Source organism: Thermobia domestica, chromosome 4 (genome assembly GCF_964235325.1).
Source record: "Thermobia domestica chromosome 4, izTheDome1.hap1.1, whole genome shotgun sequence".
In the NCBI taxonomy this organism is placed as follows: domain Eukaryota; kingdom Metazoa; phylum Arthropoda; class Insecta; order Zygentoma; family Lepismatidae; genus Thermobia; species Thermobia domestica.
The window spans coordinates 291,624,969-291,645,890 of record NC_137457.1 but is presented as its reverse complement, the minus strand read 5'-3'; the positions used below and the strand labels follow the sequence as shown (position 1 = coordinate 291,645,890).

The window sequence follows — 20,922 nt, the reverse complement described above, 5'->3', positions numbered from 1 at the left end:
GACGTCGGCGCAGCCTCAACCGTAGAACACTTGATAATTCTGTCTGAGGTTTCATCAAAGAGCGAATACGAAAGCACCACTCTGACACAATGAAGACGTTGCAATAAACTTTCTGACTTCGAGGACGTGACACTGGAATATTCCTGCAAAACATGGCCATGCCAGGGCATGACGCAGAATTCACCTGTGCTACGATAATGATGCTCTCCATACCCATATCTTGAACAAGTGAACTATCACAACAATGACTGTAGTGTCAAAGGGGAAGGGAGGAACTTATTGGTCACCCTGTACCATAAAATTCCGAACTATTAAGATGTAATATTAAAACCACAACTGGTGCATCTAACACTTTCAGTACGATTTTTGTCCTGATACCTGTCAACAGACAGAGTTGTTTTAAAAGACTTGCCGAAATTATTCTTATCATAGTTTAGAAGCCTGATAATTGTTATGTCAGTCTGTGAAGGATTCTGACTGGCTGCATAAATTAGTCATGGTCAACACACCGACTCCCCCCCCATAAATCATTGTTTCTGGCAATCCTTTGCTACAACCTGTTTAGTCATCGTTGAAATATTCTCCAGTTGCCTCGTTATTCTAGATCCGAATTTTAAATTCCGCACCTTTAGGGGGGCGTGGTGGCTCAGTGGTAAAGCGCTTTCCTCTGGTGCGTGGAGTCCTTGGTTCGATCCCCGGTCAAGTAAGCTTGTGGTGGACACTATTGTGTCCGTGGGATTTCTCGGGATACTCCCGTTTTAACCCACTTTCTCATTCTACCAAGTATTCCATCATTTACTTGCCTTAATCATTGTCTCCCTTAGCTTAAGTGCATATAGGTGGGACGTTAAACTGAAAAATTGCATTTCATATTTCTCTCACCTTTATCAGAAATTGAATTTGTGACCAGACGTGGTAACCATGCTTCAGAAAACATAAGACACTTCGTATTAGATTAGATGTACCGTATTGAAATTATTTCTCGATAATTGGAACAAGATAGTATTTATTCGAAATATTATCGTCTAAATCTTCTAATCTGCTGTTGGGAGATTTGCAAGTTATAGATTATTTTGGTAAGATTTTGAAAAGGTGGTTTGACTTTATTAAACTATGCATGTGCTCTGATTTTGGCTCTTACTGAGCTTTTGTGTTGTTCGTCAGGTTTAGAATGATTAAACTGTGAAATAATTGTATTTTAATCTTGGTATTTATTTGTTAATAAGGTTGGGAATTGGGCTGGACGTTTGGATGTTTCCCATAAAAGATGAAGAAGATTTGCCTAGTAAAATTAAACAACCGCTACTTCTCATCAACACTGATACTTTCCATTCAGCGACCAATTTGAAAGCAATGGAACCGTTTCTCACTGGTCCAGATGGTGCCTATAGAAGGCTGGTAACAGTCAAGTAAGTGAAATACTATTTTTTTAAAATCAATGTGTTCTGTTAGAAAACAATTCGTTCTGTTCGCTCCGTCCACAGACCCCCGCATTTCCTTAGACTACAGTCTCGCATCTCTTAAACCTACAATTTCACCGAATATCTAGTATCTTTTCCTATTTCAACTATCTAAAAGATAAGATTTTGTATTCCAAGAAAACACCCATTTAAATAACATGGAAATTTCTTCATCCCCCTTTAGACCCCTTAAAAACTTTTTAAAAAAATCACTTTTGGTAATTTTCCTGTGGGTTAGTCCCGGAAAGCTACAATAATGCCAAATTTAATCATTGTAGCCCAACAAGAAGTGCCTAAACATTTTAGGGTGTAGATGTCCTATGTAAATAACATGGGAAAGATTGTTCAGTTCCACATAAAACCAAGTTGAAAATTTTTATTTTTGGTGATTTACTTGGGTAACGCTAGTGAAAACGTACAAGCATACCGAATTTCAATTTTTATTCCAATACCAAGTACCTAAAATATGAGATTATAAGTAAAAAAAAAAGCCCATTTAAATAACATGAGGAATTTCTTCACTCCCCCCTTCCCATACATCTTAAAAACTAAAAAAATATTCACTTTTGGCAATTTTCCTGTGAATTAGTGCCGAAAAGCTACAAGTATGCCAAATTTCGACCTTCTATGTCAACAGGAAGTACCCGTTATTTTATGTCAGTTCATGTAGTTTTATATATAGTTAGGATATTATTAACTCCCGTTAAGTACTGGTATTATTTATAATCAAACGACCAAGCTCAGTAATTATACATGAATGTACGAATACCCAAGTAAGTAACATTCAGTACGTACTCAATATTTATTTATTCTTGCTTTAAATATTATTTTACATTTTTAGACATTTAATGAGCAAGTTTCCATTATAGGTCTGAAATTTATCATATTCAAAAGGCTATGCTGCATATTGTTACGTGCACATTAACATGAGGTTAAGGTTGCCAGCTGTACCAAATTCGGCGAAGAAGGTATTTCTATAATATCAGACTTTCCAATGCTCCTATATTTCCTATATATTTTCGTCTCTTCCTATAAACTGCTATATTTCCTATATTTTAACAAAACCTCCTATATTTTTGTGGCATTGCTACTTCCACTTGTGAAAATAACATAAGTTATTTGCCCAGACGTTAGTGTTGCCCAGGCAATGATCCAGACCGCGTCCTTGGAGATGAATGAACTACAGAAAATTCAAGACGAGCAGAACAAAGAGAAACAGATGATGGCAAATTAGCATATTCAGGCACTGAAGAAAATAAAAGTGTAACTGATACCATTTACTGTTGTATATACAAGTTGTTTCAAAACAACACGGACAACGTTTGTGAGGTGATTCCTGACACCAAGACAAGACAAAAAGTATAGACCAACCTGGGTGCACAAATGCTTCCTTTTGGAGTTATAGGCTGCCGAAAACACGAAAAAAACTATTTTTTAAAGGTCCATAGCTCTAAAACTAAGGAACCTACTATTTTTTAAAGGTCCATAGCTCTAAAACTAAGGGACCTACCGTAGTCGGATCAAGACTTCACTTAGGAGCTAGTAAGTACCCAATCCAAATATCCATGTTTCAGAATCCTGCGGCACTTCCACAACAATTTTTATAGTGGTGGTTGGTGAGTACTTCAGATTATATGCCCGTAGCCAAACTGCCTTTATAAAAATTGTTGTGTGAGTACCTTAGGATTCTGAAACACGGATTTTTGGATAGGGCACATATTAGTTCCTAAGTGAAGTCTTGATCCGACTACGGCAGATCCCATAATTTTTGAGTTATGGGCCTTTAAAGTTTGTTTTTTCATGTTTTCGGGAACCTATAGCTCCGAAGGGAAGCATTTGTGCAGCCAGGTTGGTCTATACTTTTTGTCTTGTCTTGGTGTCAGGAATCACCTCCCAAACGTTGTCCGTGTTGTTTTGAAGCACCGTGTTTTTCATTAGATGCACAAAGTTCTGAGTGCAATTGTGTATTTAGATACTTAACAAACCAACTCTTTGTATCATGCGTTTTGTGATTTTTTTAAATGAATTTTTATTGATTTTTACAACTTACGTATATTATTTGCAAAAGAAGAATTAACATACGCGTAGAAATGATAGGATCTTGCAAATGATGAAATTATTCACATCTTGGAGACGCATACGTACAAACACTGATTTTCTGATGCAGGTTCTTTTTACACTTTCCTTGTGGTCATTGCTTAGTACTGGTGAGCTACGTACGAAAGCAGTAAGACACTCGTATAAAAGTTTACAACAAGATAATTACCCAATATTGGTAATTACCCAATTTTAGTTATATTTAGAGTAGAATGTATGTTCATATAACAATTGGTGTAATTTCTGTGTGTTTGTTTTTCTTCTGCCCATTGGATAATTGAAATGTTCCTTTTTCACAACTTCACGAAACCTCCTATATTTTTTCGTCGTGATTTTGCTTTTTTTTTTTTTTTTCCATTAGCATAGGAAAGCCTGTAATACTTAGTATGTGAGTTTTATATGGAGATAATCTTGTCCGTGAATGTTCCTGAGGTTTTTCTGATCCCACCTTGTTCCTTAATCCAACTACTCTTACATCATCTTTCACTTCTATCAATTATTCGTCTTCTGTATGACTATCGTCAGGACATAAGCGACAGATACTTAGTTGAAAATCTAATCTATTGTACTACTTAAGACATACTTTTTTTTTTTTTTTTTTTTTAAGTATTCAAAAGCGTACTATCCTACACCAATATTACCTAATACTCATATTTTAGTCTTGATGAAACTGCTAAAACCTTAAGAATTAAAGTAACCTATAAAATAACTGATTGTATGCATAAATACGAGAAGTCCGAAAATAAGTTTCCCGTCTCGTTTTCCCCAAGAAAGCGAACGGTAACGGAGGAAACAAGCCAGCGGTTGCACGCGCAACACACCCAGATACAAGTAGGTATTGTGCGCCCGCGATTCTGTAGATAACGCCGACGCAGAGTCTGCGCAAAGCGGAGACAAGTCTCTCAGGCTGAGCCTGGTATCTGTGGATAGAAGGTGCGTTTTCTGACCTCATGGTCAAATGAGGAAGCGCGAGAGGTTGTCCGCTATGAATGGGCACATGGTATATCGGGAGTAGAAATCCATAACCGCCTAGTAAAAGTCTACGGGACTGATGTGGTGTCGAAACAAATGGTGCGGAGATGGTGTCGCCAATTCAGTGAGGGTCAGCAGCAAGTGCTGGACACACCAAGACCTGGAAGGACGTGCACGGCTACTACAAATGAAAATATCAGGATAATGAATGACACGATTAAAGCAAACCGACATATCCCAATCGAAAGCACAGAAGCTGCTCGATGCTTCTTCCGTATGCAAAGCCCTGATATTTTCCTGGAAGGGTTTTTGAAGCTTATAGACTGATGTGACAGATGTCTCAGTGTACGTGATACTTATATGAAAAATTAAAGGTACGTCAGATCTTTGTCACGTGCTATTTTTGGTCTTGCGTCCCCACCTCTGTTTACAGTCGCCTGGGGAAACTTATTTTCGGACTCCCCCTCGTACTACGAAATACAAATATAAAGTTAAAATTTTACGTAGTTTTGTAGAAAAAAGAATGGTTTTTGATAATTTCGAACAGCTAAATACAGCTGCTATTTTTCAACGATGAAAGAACAGTGAAAGTAGTTCAAAGAGGATAACATGTACAAACAATCAGATACAAGAGTGTTCTTATCTACAGATATATTAATCGTTGTCTTTTGTACAAATTTGTAATTGTATACCAATTTTTTAAACCACTTTCTCTTAATTCTTGAAAATGTCGAACGCATATATCTATCGGAAGAAGTTAATCTCTTTTCTGTGAAACAATATATTTTTATTGAGTTTTCATAACTTCGTTTGAATTACATAAAAATTTCTACTTTAATTATTATTTATTTATTTTTAAAAATGTTTCTTTTCAGAGGAACTAGCCATGACAATCAATCAGATGTTTCGATTGTAACAAACAACAAATTCGCTTGGTGGTTTGGAGCAACTCTTGATCCTTATGTTGCAATGGATATTAACAATAATTTAGTTTTTGATTTTATTCAGAATTATGTTGGTAAGTTAAAACTCAAGTTATACATGAATATTAACGATTATCAAAATGAAAAGGTTTCACTTATCTCATACTTTTTTTTTGGGGGGGGGGGGATAATTTCTCGATGACTAGTTTAACAGCCACAGTCGTCTTTGTCGAATGGATAAATCTTCTTGGTATTAGGTGTTTCGGTCTACATATTTAACACGTTCCCATCCATAGTAAACCTATAGATCGTGTAATACATAAAGATTGAAAAAGTGCATGACTGAACCGGGACTCGAACCCATGATTTTTAGTGTACTGTGTCGATACGTTAACCACTACGCCATCCAGTCCATCCTTAAAACAGCCATACACTTTCTCACTCTTCGATGTGCATCCATTCAGACCATATGGCTTATACCACAACCTAGCTGTTGTGCTTGGACAATCCAGAGCCCATATTCAGAACACCGCTAACGGTTGTATTATCATTAAATTAATGAAAGAAGGAAACAACCCAATTTTACACACCAAATCCTGTGTAGGTGCGAATTCAATAATGCACAAAGAGTGAAAAAGTGCATGAGTGGACCAAGACTCGAACCCGGGATTTTCGGCGTGTCATGCCGATGCGTTACCACAACTCCACCCAGTCAGTTCGTAGAACAGCAGTATGTTCTCACTCTTCGGTGTTCATCCACTCAGACCACGTGGCTTGTAGTACAATCTAGCTGTTGTACTTGATCAGTTCATTGTCCATATTCAGAACACCGCTAACATAACTCTAGGACACCTGGAGCAATTTTAACCAAACTTGGTTGACATATGACTTACAATCTGAAAAGAAACTGGGTGTAAAAGGTTGGAAGGGGTAACAAGTAAAAATAATCCAAAACGACCGATATGAACGTGTAATCCGGGGTTTTTGAATAAATAATTACGCTCCCATAGCTGAAATGAATAACGACACTTCCAGTATTATTTAAATCTAAGTTCAGCCTCATCAGCAGAAGGGGAAGTGAAGAGGGGTGAAAAATAAAATGTAAAAAAAAATGACTTAGACTAATGTCAAATTCATGGTTTTCGGAGTCGAGAAAATGGCTGACCTATTCGAAATGACTTTTGGAACAAAGTTAGAATCCACCTCAACAGGGTTGGCAAAAACCATGGTTTTTATTGAAAAAACAAAAAATCTGTTTTTTTTTTTTGGGTTTTTTTTTTGTTTAAACCAGTTTTTTTTTTTGGGGGAGGGGATTAAATAATTTGCTCTATGTATTTGTATTACATATGGACAGAAATAAGTTTGTTTCTCCTTGGTGTTACTATGCGGGAACGGGGTTATGCTGGAAGGGGTCACATAAGCTTAAAGTGGAATCCAAACCGCTTCTCGGCTTACATCCGAAAGAATTTGTCCTCCATTTGGACTCGAAACCGGGACTAATTGGCCACAAATGCGATGAATCTGCCGACTCACTTACGAAGGACTCCTGATAAAAATACATCGTACTGATCTTTACATACTTGATAATATAATTATCAAGAGTCATTTCAGAAGGATAAAAATTAAACAGTTGCGCAAGTGAAACCATTATACAGAATTATAATTCCTTGATATGTATCAGTAGCAGTTTAAACTTTATTCCTGGGACAAAACAATAAATTAGTGTTTGAGAAAAATAATTGTAAATGAGTGAGAAGCAACTGTAATGTGAAAGAATTTGTAAACTTCTTAGAAAAAATATACAAAATTTTATATATAAATCGGGAAACTACCGCCTTAGCCATCGGGAAAATCTTATTACTTTAAATGCAAAAAAAAATAATGGGAAAATTCCGTTATTGCTTGGTATGTAAAATTTTACGGTCAACGTATCATAATCAGTACGTTGAAACTGATGTATTAAATAACAAATTTAGTATGTAGAGCTAGATATCATTCAATAAAATTGAAACTGAAAGTCCAATCAAAGCTTAATGTTGGAAGCTTCATAGGCAGTCGATAAATTTTGCCAATTTCTATCAATATATTTAAGTAACCTTGGCTTCTTTAAAAAAAACAACAGGCATTCAGGCAAGCAGAAATATACAATTTGGTGTCGTTCTGTATGTTTAGGCCTAACATCCTTATGTAATACAGAGGTAAGAAGACGACTTTCGCTTAAAGTGACACCGGAACCGGTACTTGTTTCACACTTGAAAGAAGGGTTGTGGTTTGACCGAGAATTGAACATGAGACGCCTTGATTAAAAAGTGAAAAGGAGATAGAAGATGGTTTGATATGTGAAAACGTCACCATGAAGTTCACACGATTTAAAGCAGTTTTCGTTTTTTTTTTAAACATTTTTTTTATTTAACAGTTGGTTTAAACCAGCCAACTTTGCACCTCAATCTTTGCTTTTTAATCACATCAGTTTGATTAGAGGGAGTATTTGTGGGGATAGGGTTTTTCAAAATTTATGCCAACAGTAGAGATTATCTTCTGTAATTCTATCATTGCACTTTCATGGAGGGAAGGGGTTTCAAATATTTTCCATAAATCTATCGTCCCCGTGTTAAAGAACAGATATTTCAGCTAATAAATAAATAAACAAACGTAAAAATAGTTGCGGGATTTCTAGTGCTATAGTGACGAACCAAGGAGTGAGAGATCAGGATACGAGTCCAGCTAGAATTAAATCTTTCAACTTAAACGTGTCGCACTTCTATAGAACTACAGTTCTGGGGTCTACGTTCTTGCTTATCGTTGTACTGTAAAATTAATTAAGTTATTGTGTGACGTCTTCCTCTGTACTATTTTTAGATGGAATAACAATTTGTTAATGTTAAAGAGGCTATGCGAGGACACTCTGTACTCATAGTGGGAGTATTTATTTAGAAAGCGTAAGGCTCAAACAATGTGTTTATAATAAAAGGAGCCATGAAGTCTATATATAATATAAAATAAAATATCAAATTTTAAATCTAGACTGCGCGGAGAAAAAATATAAATAAAAAAACACAGGTTTTCAGGGAGCGATTTTTTTATTTTATTTTACCAAGCATAAATACCTTGTACTAACAGTACCAAGACGCGATTATTCAACTCACGTTTAGAATTGCTTTATTCCAAGTTAACCAGAGGTGGAACATGACACATAGATCTCCAATTTTAACGTATCTCATTTTGGCCAATTTCTGACATACTGTTTCTCCCGTCCACTCTAGAAATGTATTAGTATGTTTAGTAGAGAAAAACAAGAAATATACTCTACACCAAAAATGAATATTTATTTGAGATATCTGATAAACCAAATAAATTATGTATTGACGGTAGAGAAATCATAAATTAAATTTCAGTATATGACATTTGAAGGTGGCCTGTCCGGGAGACCATCCTTGATATTGGACATAACCATCTTTGTCCCCGTAAATGTAATGTTAAACCTTTATGAGTAGTAGAGCTCCTCCGTCGCTAAGCGGTTAGCGTACGCGCCTTTGGCGTGGGAGACCCGGGTTCGATTCCCGGTGGGAGCTCATGTGGTTCGGATTCCACGTTAATCAGTACGTCCAAGTCTCATATAGCCTCACTGCTGAACGGGACGTTAAACTCAAAATCAACTCAATTTTATGCGTAGTGAAGTTTTCTTATACTTACACACATTCTTCCATTTTCAGAGAGTACCGTCATATTCTAAATTGACAACTTTATATGGTACTGGATGTTGCGCACCAGAAGCCTAGATACCAGCAAGAAGTGTCAAATCCAAGTCACCCAAACAAATATGAGATCACCCGTTTGAAAAATCTTAGCTTATATACTGTTCCTCACTGTGTTACTATGACTTTCTTTTTATGCTAGGCTTGAATCCAAAATAAAACATCCGTCTTTCTCTTCTAAATATAGCCCTTCTGTTTTCATGAAAGCTAAATATACATTTTCTACCAAATATAAAAAATTAGAAGAGAGAGAGAGAGAGAGAGAGAGAAAAGTTTTCCTACTATTATATGAAATAACATCACAATCGCAAATATATTTCGATCGCGTATGTGGTAGACAACGTGAGTATTGTTTTACTGTAAAATTAAGTTATTACAAGTGTATTTCGATTGCGTATTTGGATAGACAACGTGAATTAAGCGTTACTTCAGTACATGGGAGAGTGGTTAAGTGCTTAATGTAGCGCTTTTAATGTATAATTAAAAACTATTGCCTTCGACAAGTATGGCTTCAATTACTTACACGTTGAAATCATGTAGTACAAGCTCCATTCTATAAATAACCAGAGAAGTTGTATAAAAATTATAAAATTTCGATAAAAGTTTGTGCTTTGTGATTTTTTGGTGATGTCCTAGAACTATTATCAAATGGGCCTGGCACCCCTGCCTCGCTAACGGGTGATAAGTTAATACGGGAAAATACTTTCTTGAACATCAGTACATCATGAACAATATGATAGGATGATCCGATACTAATACTCATCTTTGCTGCCACATCACTCACCGTAATATGCCTGTTTTTTCCGTATCAGCTCTCGCAATGTTATTCTCCGTGACTGCACAGACAGAGCGTCCTAGGCGTGGCAAATCTTCAACCCTTGTTACATTTCGTTTGAATTTATCTGCCCACTCGTACACTTATGTTCGACTCAAAAACAACTTTCACCATATGACACTGCTATCCGACGGTGAATTTCAATTGGTCTCAACCCTTCAGCTAACAGGAAACTAATGACACTTCGCTGCTCCATGTTGGTGCAACCTGCAAAGGTGTTGCCATCTTGTGTCACTGATTTCCAGCATCCTGTTCGCGAGACAGGCGTGCCAGGTGCATTTGAAACTAGTTCTAGAACACCAACAAGAAATAACAAAGAAAGCACAAACTTTGTCGTAGTTTTGTATTTTTTATACAACTTTCGCAATTATTTATTGAACGGACCTTCTACAGTATATTCAAGTTAAAGAAATTAAGACTAAAAAATTGATTGTAGGATTCTGAATAAAGACTAAAAAGTAAATGATAACAGCAAATCAAAAACAAATTTAAATAAAAGCAATGCTTGTGTAAAATACACTTTTCTTTGGGAGGGGAGGGGGATTAAATTTAGAAATAGAACTGAGACTTAAAAGCATTGGACGCTATTTTTTCCCCAAAGCTTTAATATTTTCGTATTAATTTAATGATAAATAAAATATTATTTGATATTTTTATCCTCATTCCAGATTTTCCTCAAGAGCCTTCGTCTGATAGTATTCTTGAAGAACATAAACACCATCTTATCGAAGAAATGGTTTTATGTGCAAGAACGTCTTCTTGAATTGCTGTTTAAAACACAGAAGAATTTAGGTATGCCATAAAAAGAATTAACGTTGTTAAGTATAGTTGAAAGCAAAACAGAAAACGAATTAATTCTTCACGCTTCCTCACTTTCGTGAATAATGTGAAACAAATTTCGAGAAATATAGTTTTTGTGTTACTTATAACAAGCAAGAAATATGAAGAAGGGTATTCAGTTCTAATTACAAAGGTATACAAGAACCTTAACCTAGTGGTTGTTCCTTAAGTCGCGTCGGTCTTCTCTGATATCCCCTACATTGTTCTCTTTTCCTTTTTCCATTTTTCTTTTCTTTAATAATACAATAGTAATTACCAATATTATAATTTTCGCAAGTGGACCGTTTAGTACTTAGAAATAAATTAACATTATAATGAAACGGATAAAGATTTTTCGTTCATGTATTTTAACTGCTGATATTTCAAAGGTGATTGATTTTTTTGGTCTTCGTATAAATATCTTCGCGAGAGCTACGTTGAATAGCTAATAAATTCCCAAAAGATTTCGTATGCTGTGGTAGTTGGATTGCATGACAATTATAACTTACGAACTAAACCTACATATTATTGGACTGTAAGAAAGGACTGGACATTATTTATTAGTTTAGAGTACCTTTTAGATAGTAGATGGCTTTTCGAAAATCGAAAATTTCTGATCTTTTCCCATTTGTTTCTTACGTTTCCAATAGACTGGAAAAATGGGAATGTAGCGAAAGTCTGAATAAGCTATTTCGTCTTCCCCCACAGTTCCCCTATAAAATGAAGCAAATAACTGATATAGGGTTTCTACACAGCATAGATTCTTTTTATGGGCTGCAAAATAAGGGAATAACACACATGATCTCCGAGGATATCAATATTTTCTTAGGCAAAAAACTGGCATCTCCGGTACAATTCAATGTATTTAAGGTTTGTAACGGAAGTACTTGTTTTGAAATTTCTATATAAAGTTTTGCTCCATGTTACTAGACCCATGTTTTGCTCCATGTTACTAAGATTAAAGAAAAAGTAAAACTATTACTGGAAATTCGAAAACATATTTCACTGTTTTCAACAATTCCTGTACATGTAAGTATGTTTCTATGGCTTTAAAACTTAAGACGTTAACTTACATCGTGCTAGCTTACTTCATTTTCTTTCTTGCTTGCTTTCGTTCGTTTGTTTATTTGCTTAATCATCGTGCATCTAGCATAGTTGGTATGCTATAATTTTACCAATACTTTTTTTTCTTGGTTTTGTATATATAGGAAAGGAAAATAGTTACCCATTTATTGTATCCAGTAACGAAGATATATATATGAAAAATAAATACGTAATATTTAGTCAAACATAATAAACTGTAAATATAATACGTATATAAGTTGTGACCATTCTTGAGATGAAGTGAATTTGTAATATTAACTAATTTGTAATTAGTGTGTATTTTTTTTATAACTCCATTGTTGATTTGTTTTTGGATTATATGTAAAATAGACTATTAATTATAATTACCAAGATATTAGGAAACCAAACTAACTGTCCATATGGTTGTGGTTGATACATACGTTATTTGGGAATCAACTTTTGGTAGGCATTTAAAGGAACAAAAATGAAGAAACTTGTATTTGTTATACAGAGAGTACGTAAATGTATTTTTATAACAGTTTTTCCATGAATTTAGGTGTTTGTCATAGTGTCGTACCATATTCAATATGCCTTCGTCATTCCCGAATACCATTTGTCAGTTTTATCTACAATTTTCTAGTGTGTTCAGAAATTTCAGGAACATTTCCAAGACATTACCAATGTTGTGACGTAACAATGCTCGTGTCTTGTTAATGGTAACGAAACCGAAAGTATTTGTTTTCCAGTCCCCTGAATCTTAATCAGCGTTCTAATTTGATGTGCTCCGCGAAGAGAACCGAAATACATTTCGACATATCGGTTCTGTTCACAGAACCGAAACCATAATTCGGTGTGGTTCGGGAAGAAACCCGAAAAACATTTTGATGTATCGGTTCTGCTCAGAAAACCAAAATCATATTAAATTATACTTTGAATAGCTTTGGGCACAAAAACCGATTTTTCGGTTTTTAGAATAATCTTAAATAGGTTTCTGAAAACTTTCAAAAACCGATTTCTCAAAAACAGCTCAGATTTCTTTCTGAAATTGGTTTTCCGTATTTTATATATATATATATATATATATATATATATATATATATATATATAAAACAAAAAAACTTTCACTTCGTTAACTTGTTTGAAAATGAGTATTCCAGGAACAAGAATACTAGCATCGGTGAAAATCACGCTGGTGTCTGTAAAAAGACCGAAACACTTTTGGAAAAAATGGAAAGTGGTTGAATAATAGAGCCTGTGTTTAATAAAATGAAACCGTTTTCGGTGAAAAACAGTTCCTTTTTAGAGAAAACCATCTCGGTTTTCCTAGAAACTGGTTTCCTTTTTTCTTTAAATAAAAAAGTTATGTTGTCCATCTCTAGTTTTGAATGTATTTCATTATCATCGTTTTCAGACGTCATGACAAGCTACAAGTGAAATTCCGGTAACGAACACCATAAACGTTTTCCCTGAAAAATCAGTTTCATTTCCGGACCCGGAAAGAATTTTCTGAGAAAACTGATTTCAATACCGGGTTCACATACCCTTAAAAAAAAAAAAAATCGGAAACTATCTTTCAGTTGTGCGCCCAAACCGAAACCCATTTGAACTCATGGCTGGCGGTTTCGTCACCATTAACAATCCTTGGCACCTGCACATTACAATATTCATCTTTTAGTCCATCTGTAAATATCCGACAACACTCTCTCTCACTTTACATAATACTCATCCCTCAGCGAATTATAGTAGTGAATGTAATGTGTTGTAGCTGCATTGTGTTGTTCAGTGTCACCACGAACCTTACATTTGGCGGGAACTGCGATGACGTGACTATGCTTGCGCATTCGCTTCTCGATAGCCGATAGGCGCTGAACAAAATGATCGACCGCATTTAAACAAATAGAGCATTTAGCTTGCCAGCGTAGGGAGATAAATTTCCAGACAGTCCTCGTAAATCAAGTTAATAATTCTCACGTTTTGTTCGTGAAAAATCTGTTCTCTCAAGTCAGATTAATGATTTCTAACTCATTCTGCGTTGTCACTGGATTCAATGCTATTTTGTGGGAATAGAACCTATTTTTTAATCCTAAAACTGATATTAATATTGCTCTCCTGAGTATTTGTATAACAGACAGTAGAGAAACATACAACTTTCTTGAATATTCGAGAATTTCAACGTGTTCAACTCGAATGTTCAATTAAGTTTTAAATAAAAATGTTATATATTATGTTTAGTTTTTGTGATTAGATGTACTAGATTATATTCAGGGTAATGTTGTAACCTTAAAATGCAACCGCGGAAGTATTCTTCCAGAAAGACCAAAAGTATAGTGTAAAGTTCTAATAGGAAATTGAATTGTTTTTCTGTAGATATTCGTCATGCTTTCTTAAATATCACCAAACAAAAAAAGTGCCTAAGATAAATACAGTACAAAAGTTGCATTTATTTTTGCAGTGTGTGTAAATATTTTTTGTGAAAGTTCATATAGAATTGATATTGTAAATCAAGATTTTTATAGACTCCTCTATAGTTATGTAGGAAACAATAATAATAAAAATAAATTGAAAAAGAGGTTGACAATCAGTTCCGTAAAGACTATTATTTTTAAGAAATAGTTAATATAGTCGAATTTAAGTTGGTAGCCATTTTTGATTCCACAAGAAAAGTTCAATTTATATAATTAGTCAGTTTACGGAGTAATTATACCACTCATTTACATGGTTCGGGTAAAAGCATCCGTGGATATGGTATATCATTTCATTACATTCTTGATTACGTGGATGAATCAGGAAAAAGGTTGCAAATTTGATTATAAGAAAGAAATCACGCCAGCGTAAGTTATGCACGTAAGAAATGTTAGAGGGATAACATACAATATTTTTTCAATGTTCAAAGGAACTTGATTGTTCCGACTCCATAAAAGTCATTCCCATCCTGCTGTGACTATCTTGTTAAAGCTGTTCTAACGTTGTTCGACAGTGCCGTAGCTCAGTTTTAATTCGGATGCAGTTTTGCGGAAAGTTGTTCTTTCAGCACTAATCTACTCATACTTGACACTTGAACTATTTCAAACATGCAGCAATTTTGATTTGTTATGATGCCTCTTCGGCCAATACGAGACACATTTACATGAAGAATTAGCACTCCTATTGATCTATGTTTGTTAGATTTGTAATAGATGCATTTTAAACTTTTCTCTTGATTCGTCCACGTATTTTTAAGAACGATGTTTAGGGTTGCCAATCCTGGAAGATAAAATTACCGGCACCCCTCAAAATTCCCTATGATATAGGCCGAAGTGTGTAGTATCTCTGTTCGAACCCATCCACGGAAAGGAAATGTACCATCGTGAACAAAAGTACGTTAGTACCTGTATTCTCCATATCCTTAGTACATTCACTAATAAGCTTAACAGGTACACTGGTAGCTTAATAGAAACAAACTACAATTGTACTCGTAGCCGCCAGTGTTGGAAAGAGGAAGTGCCGGCGCCAGGTCACACAATGTTTCGCAATAAAATCTAATTGTTATCAAATGTCTTACGTTAAATAAATGAAACAAACTGCCATAAATTGAATATATATATATATATATATATATATATATATATATATATATCGTCCAATGTATAATACAAAGGAAATTTGTATTTGTAAAGGCACTGTAGAAGAATTTCAGTGTTCGATGTTTTATTCTGGATTACAGATTTCGAAATACCGGTCATAAAGGGGCTGATAAGAAGTTTGTACCGGGCGCTGGCCTTAATCAAAATAATAGCAATATTTCCGACCAGACCGGTGAAGTACCGGCCAGTTGGCAACCCTAACGATGTTACAAGGGACAATAGTACAATAGAACTGATCTAGCATATTCATAGAAAACAGCATATTCTAGCATATAGATCTAGCATGTTTGTAGTTAGACACTTACTATGATTATGTAAGTTAACAAGGAGTGCAGAGTTGATTAAAATGGTATTAGCTATGTAAGGTGAACGTTAGCTTCTGTATAAAAATGTTTGAATTGTTTACTCTTCCTTTTCACAATACATGTGTCAAACTAATTAAGATAACTTATCAAATAATGTCAGTAATTTTAAAAAGAAACTGAGTATATTGTACTATTTATTCGATTATAAGCTGACACTCATACCAAGCCAACTCTGAAAATGAAAACACACACACACACATATATATATATATATATATATATATATATATATATATATATATATATATATATATATATATATATATATATATAAGTTGTCACGGGAAAGCAGAAAGGTGCTAAGCGCCAAACTGCAAATTTCTCAGGAGAGCATAAAAACAAATGAAATGCTAATTAATTCCGATTTTTTCATTCTTCTTTAGAATTCAGTTTTCACTGCAGACCTTTCATATTGTCTGCTGCCACTTCGTCTCCTTTCTGCCAACAATAAACATGAAATGGGAAGTCAGGATATGCACTTAGTTGGAAATCAAGGAGAATGGCACTTAGCACCTTTCTGCTTTCCGGGGGCGAAATGAATTATACGAAGGATATAGCATAATTTTTCTTACTAAATGCTTATGAATTCTGCTAAATTAACGTACTCATTTTGCAAAGAAGTTAAAATATTTGTTAAATTCAAACTCGAGCAATATAAAATTTGCATTTTCTTTGTTGATAAAAACTAAAAATCCACTACATTTAAAAGAAATTGCTTACTTGGCAACACTGTACACAATAACAAACACTTACTCGTGCTGCGGCTTTTGGCAATATTTTTCGAATCTTTTTTTCTATGACATCGATAAAGGGTGTCATTTACTTTATTGGCCTGTTAACGATACAAATTTTAAACCAGGGGCTTTTTTGAACCAAAGAAATAAGTAGAAAATGTCGGCTTGTGATCGGGTAAATATGGTATTCGTAATAATGTTTCTTAATATTTATTCTTTGACGAAGTAAATATATATGTTTTATACCTTCGTTTTTGTAATGAGCTCTGTTTAGTGCACTTGCCTTATTTCCTAATAGGGCCAAATTAAAAAGAATTATACACAATAAATAATTAGTGATATTTTTACTATAGGGAAAATTTACTTTGTTGTAGGGAATCATTTTATGGCCTCTCTTATGAATGAAAAAAAGTCATTCTATTTGAACATTTTTCTTTCGGACGTTCATAGGTTTTTAAATGTGCCATTAGAAAATTTACATTATTTACTACGTTTTCATCCAACATTGTGTATTGACGTGGTTACTGTTTAATTTGGAAGAAAGAATTTGTCAAATGTAATCTCATTGGCTGAGACTCAAATCAGTTTTTGTACAAATGATTTATGAGAGAAATATATTTCTAAAAGTGTGTTAAAGACTGACTTAGTAATGTACAGTTATGTTTAAATAAATTTGGTTGCCACCCATTTCTTCAGAAGTTCTGTATTTTCGTGCGTAGGGAGGTAGTTCTACCTCGTATCTCTGTCGAACTATATCAAACGTCTTCTTAAAATAATAGTATGTCAGAGGCTGTGAGTAGAAAGCCTTTAAAGGAATTGTAGATAGCCAGTACTTTGTTCATAACTAACGCTATACATAATGCACTAAAAGAGTTGTAGATGGCCAGTATTTTGTTCATAACCAGCGGTATACAACAAACTTTAAAAAAAATAACACCATTCACTTGAAAAATTTCTGCTTGCATATGTGATTAAGTTTTTCGCTTGCAATAAAGACTTCAAAGGAACGAATGGGCCTCCTGTGGGTGAATAGTTAGACCTTCCATCTTTGGTAATGAAGTCTCGGATTCGATTCCCAGTGCAGTTCATGTAGTTCTGATCCTCCACACGTAGTGGCACTTACCTTAATTTATTGAGAAAGTCGAAGGTAGGACACGATCTTTTGACGGAGAGTTTTTTAATCATTGAAATGAATACATAATAGCAAGCCTGTAGCCAGCCCAAAAATATAGGGAAAACCGGCAGCAGTTAGGGGGCCCGATCCAACCATATTATAGTTCATTTGCAAGTCCACTGTGAAAATTTTAGAGGTGTCAGTCAAAATTTAGAGGGAACCCCGGCTGCCATGCCCCCCGTGGATACGGGCCTGCGTAATAATATTAGTGCAAAAAACTTTTGGTGTTTTGCGTAATAGCTGTCGATAATGTACGATACGAAATTGTATATTCTAAGCTAACCGATTGTCATTATTAGTTTTGGTTCTTCTTTGTGCTTAATTTTAAAATTCTGTAAGTCTTTGAAGGTAATCCAAAACAGCAGACATAAGAAGAAAGAACTTCGCACCTCCTGCATCCAAGCACGATACCGGTGTCACGTTAAGCTGCATATTCACTTCTCAAATAATCCCAGTGTTGCAGATGGACGTTATATTCCCAGTAATCAAATTCATTCCAATGCCTACATTTCCTGTGATCCTATCTAAGCATAATTCTAATATAGAGCTGCTTGAAGATAATTGAGCATGAAGATTTTATTTGAACATAACTGTCATTTTGTTTTGTAGTGCGTTGATCGCAGATCATTATATTACAATGGTTGTAATAAGATTGAAAAGTTATATTCTGTATAAAGATTTAACTAAAAACTGTTGTATCTATTTTTCTGTAAGGTATAGGGAACGTATTTAGAAATCTTGATGATGTGTTGTTCCAGCGAACAAATTACTTGTTGAAAATTTTTGCTTTTTGTTATTATATTATTTTATATTATTATTATTTTTCTTCTCAACTTTCTACCAGTAAGATTTGTTATTCCAGGCAACAACGACAAACACTAATACTGTAATTAAAACGCCTTTATATTCATATATAAGTAATCATACAGCCATGTTTTGTTATTTCTTGTGTGAAGGTTCATAATGAATTAATCTTTGAGGCTAAAATGTTACGTAATTAGAGATATGTTTTGATTAAAGGTAGGCAGTTGTGACAAAATGTCAGGTTTTGCCATTTTTATGGTTGTTTCTTAAGTTTTGCTCAACTTTCTACCGGAAATACAAGTCACATTGTTAGCAGTTATTGTCGAATGCAGATCAAGAATGACATAAGGAATTTTTAACGCTCTGTACCAGAGAGAATAAATCGTTGTTGACTATCCAAATAGCACCATTTCTTGGAAACAAAATCAATTGTAGTGGGTGACAGCTGAAGTATGATAATAAAATTCTTCTGTCAAGTCTTGTTCATCTATAGTGTCGCCTTGTGTGTTATATCGCCATGACAAATTTATCAAGCACGAAGGTAGGATTTACCTAATATGAACTTCATATATATATATATATATACAAGGTGTTACAAAAATTTGTCATTATTTTGGAAACAGATACCTCACATGAAAATAAGAGAAAAGTTAATATGGACCTATGCTCAGAAATGGATAGTTTCGGAGTTATAGGGTGCCAAAAATGTGAAACAAGTAAACTTTAAAAATTCATAGCTCCACTACTATGGGACCTATCGTAGTCGGGTCAAGACATCATTGAGGAACTGGTATGTGAACTATCCAAATATCCATGATTTAAAGTGCTCTATCTAGTACCTGCACACTAATTTTTAGAGAGGTAGGTGGAGATTGATCAAATACTCCCAAACAGCCTCTCTAAAAATGATTGTGCAAGTACAGTAGGTTCTCAAAGATGGATATTTGGATAATTCACATACTAGTTCCTCAGTGATGTCTTGACCTGGTAGGCCCTATAGTAGTGGAGCTATGAACTTCTAAATTTCACTTTTTGGCACCCTATAACTCCGCAAGTGTCCACTTTAGAGCACAGGTTCATGTGAACTTTTTTCTTATTTTGATGTGAGGACTCTATACCCAAAATATTGAAACAGTTTTTTTTGTAAAACTCTGTATATATAAGTAGTTTCTGCTTACGGTATTCATTACCTTATATTTCCTGCAGTTTCATGTTTATGGTGCAAATATTTCCATGAGTTATAATTTCCTTTATTTTTCTTCGTTTTGATGTGTTCTAGTTATTTGATACTTTTAGAGTTATACGTATTAATTAGTGCTATTTACGATTCTTAATGTAAATTAACGCAGTAAATGTAAGCATTTGGTTATTTAATGACATAAACATGCACGAATATAATATTTTTTTACAATATAAGCCTTCATTTTTAATACAATCTTAAATTAATTTTGCGTGTCATTTTCTGTATTTTATTTTGATACAGCTGCCGGCCCTAAGTTATGATATATCTTATTCTTTGATTTAAAATTATGTAGTTCGGTATTGAAAATAGCTTCTAGTGATATAATCGTTAAACACAAGTTTAATCTACTTTCTTGAAATATTTTATACTGTAATTTGCAAAAACGCTGGTTAAAACTTAACAGTGCTGTTAGTTATTTTGAAAATGCAGTTATCTAAAAGAGGCTGAAAACCAAATACAAAAGCATTACACTCACGAAAATTCACTACTAAAAAGAGAACTCTTTCTTCTTCCTGGTCTTTTCTTCTAGCTCAGTTTAAATATTCTGTGTACATTGTATAAATCAGCGATTATATGTACTGGAAATTATTTGTATTGATATTGTTGATTATATTGAATCTGAACGGGAGATGGTTAAATATCATATATTTTTATACTCTCAATACTATTAAAGATTTATATTTTGCTATTTTCCATTTTTGGGACCTGGAATATATATATTGTAATTGTTTTGGAAAATATAATTACTTTTGTTGCAAGATTATGCATGTACTTTTATTTTCCTTGTCTTTCAGTAAAACACATTCATTGGTAGAGCGTTCATCTCTGGGGCATGCAGTCCTTGGTTCGATCCACCAACTTGTGCCAAGTGAGCTTTGTGGTGGACAAACACCGTGTGCGTGGATTATCTCGGGGTTCTCCCGTTTCCTCCCGCTTTCTTCATTCCACCATTATATTCATTTATTATCATTACCGTCTCGTTTAGCTGAGCCGACATAATTGTGGGACGTAAAACTTAAGGGAATAAGAACGTGTAACATTAGTACTAAATAT

General features: G+C 34.4%; 1 protein-coding gene across 1 annotated transcript in view; it reads left to right on the top strand.

Annotated features, from left to right (window-relative positions):
• Positions 1–20,632, top strand: part of LOC145684167 (platelet-activating factor acetylhydrolase-like) — a 51,028-nt gene extending 30,396 nt beyond the window's left edge. Inside the window, exons 8-10 of the mRNA XM_081756152.1 lie at positions 1,227–1,409; positions 5,405–5,547; positions 10,711–20,632. Of these exons, the coding sequence (XP_081612278.1) occupies positions 1,227–1,409; positions 5,405–5,547; positions 10,711–10,805 (421 nt within the window). The 3' untranslated portion in view covers positions 10,806–20,632. The remainder of the gene's footprint in view (positions 1–1,226; positions 1,410–5,404; positions 5,548–10,710) is intronic.
• The last annotated feature ends 290 nt before the right edge of the window (positions 20,633–20,922 follow it).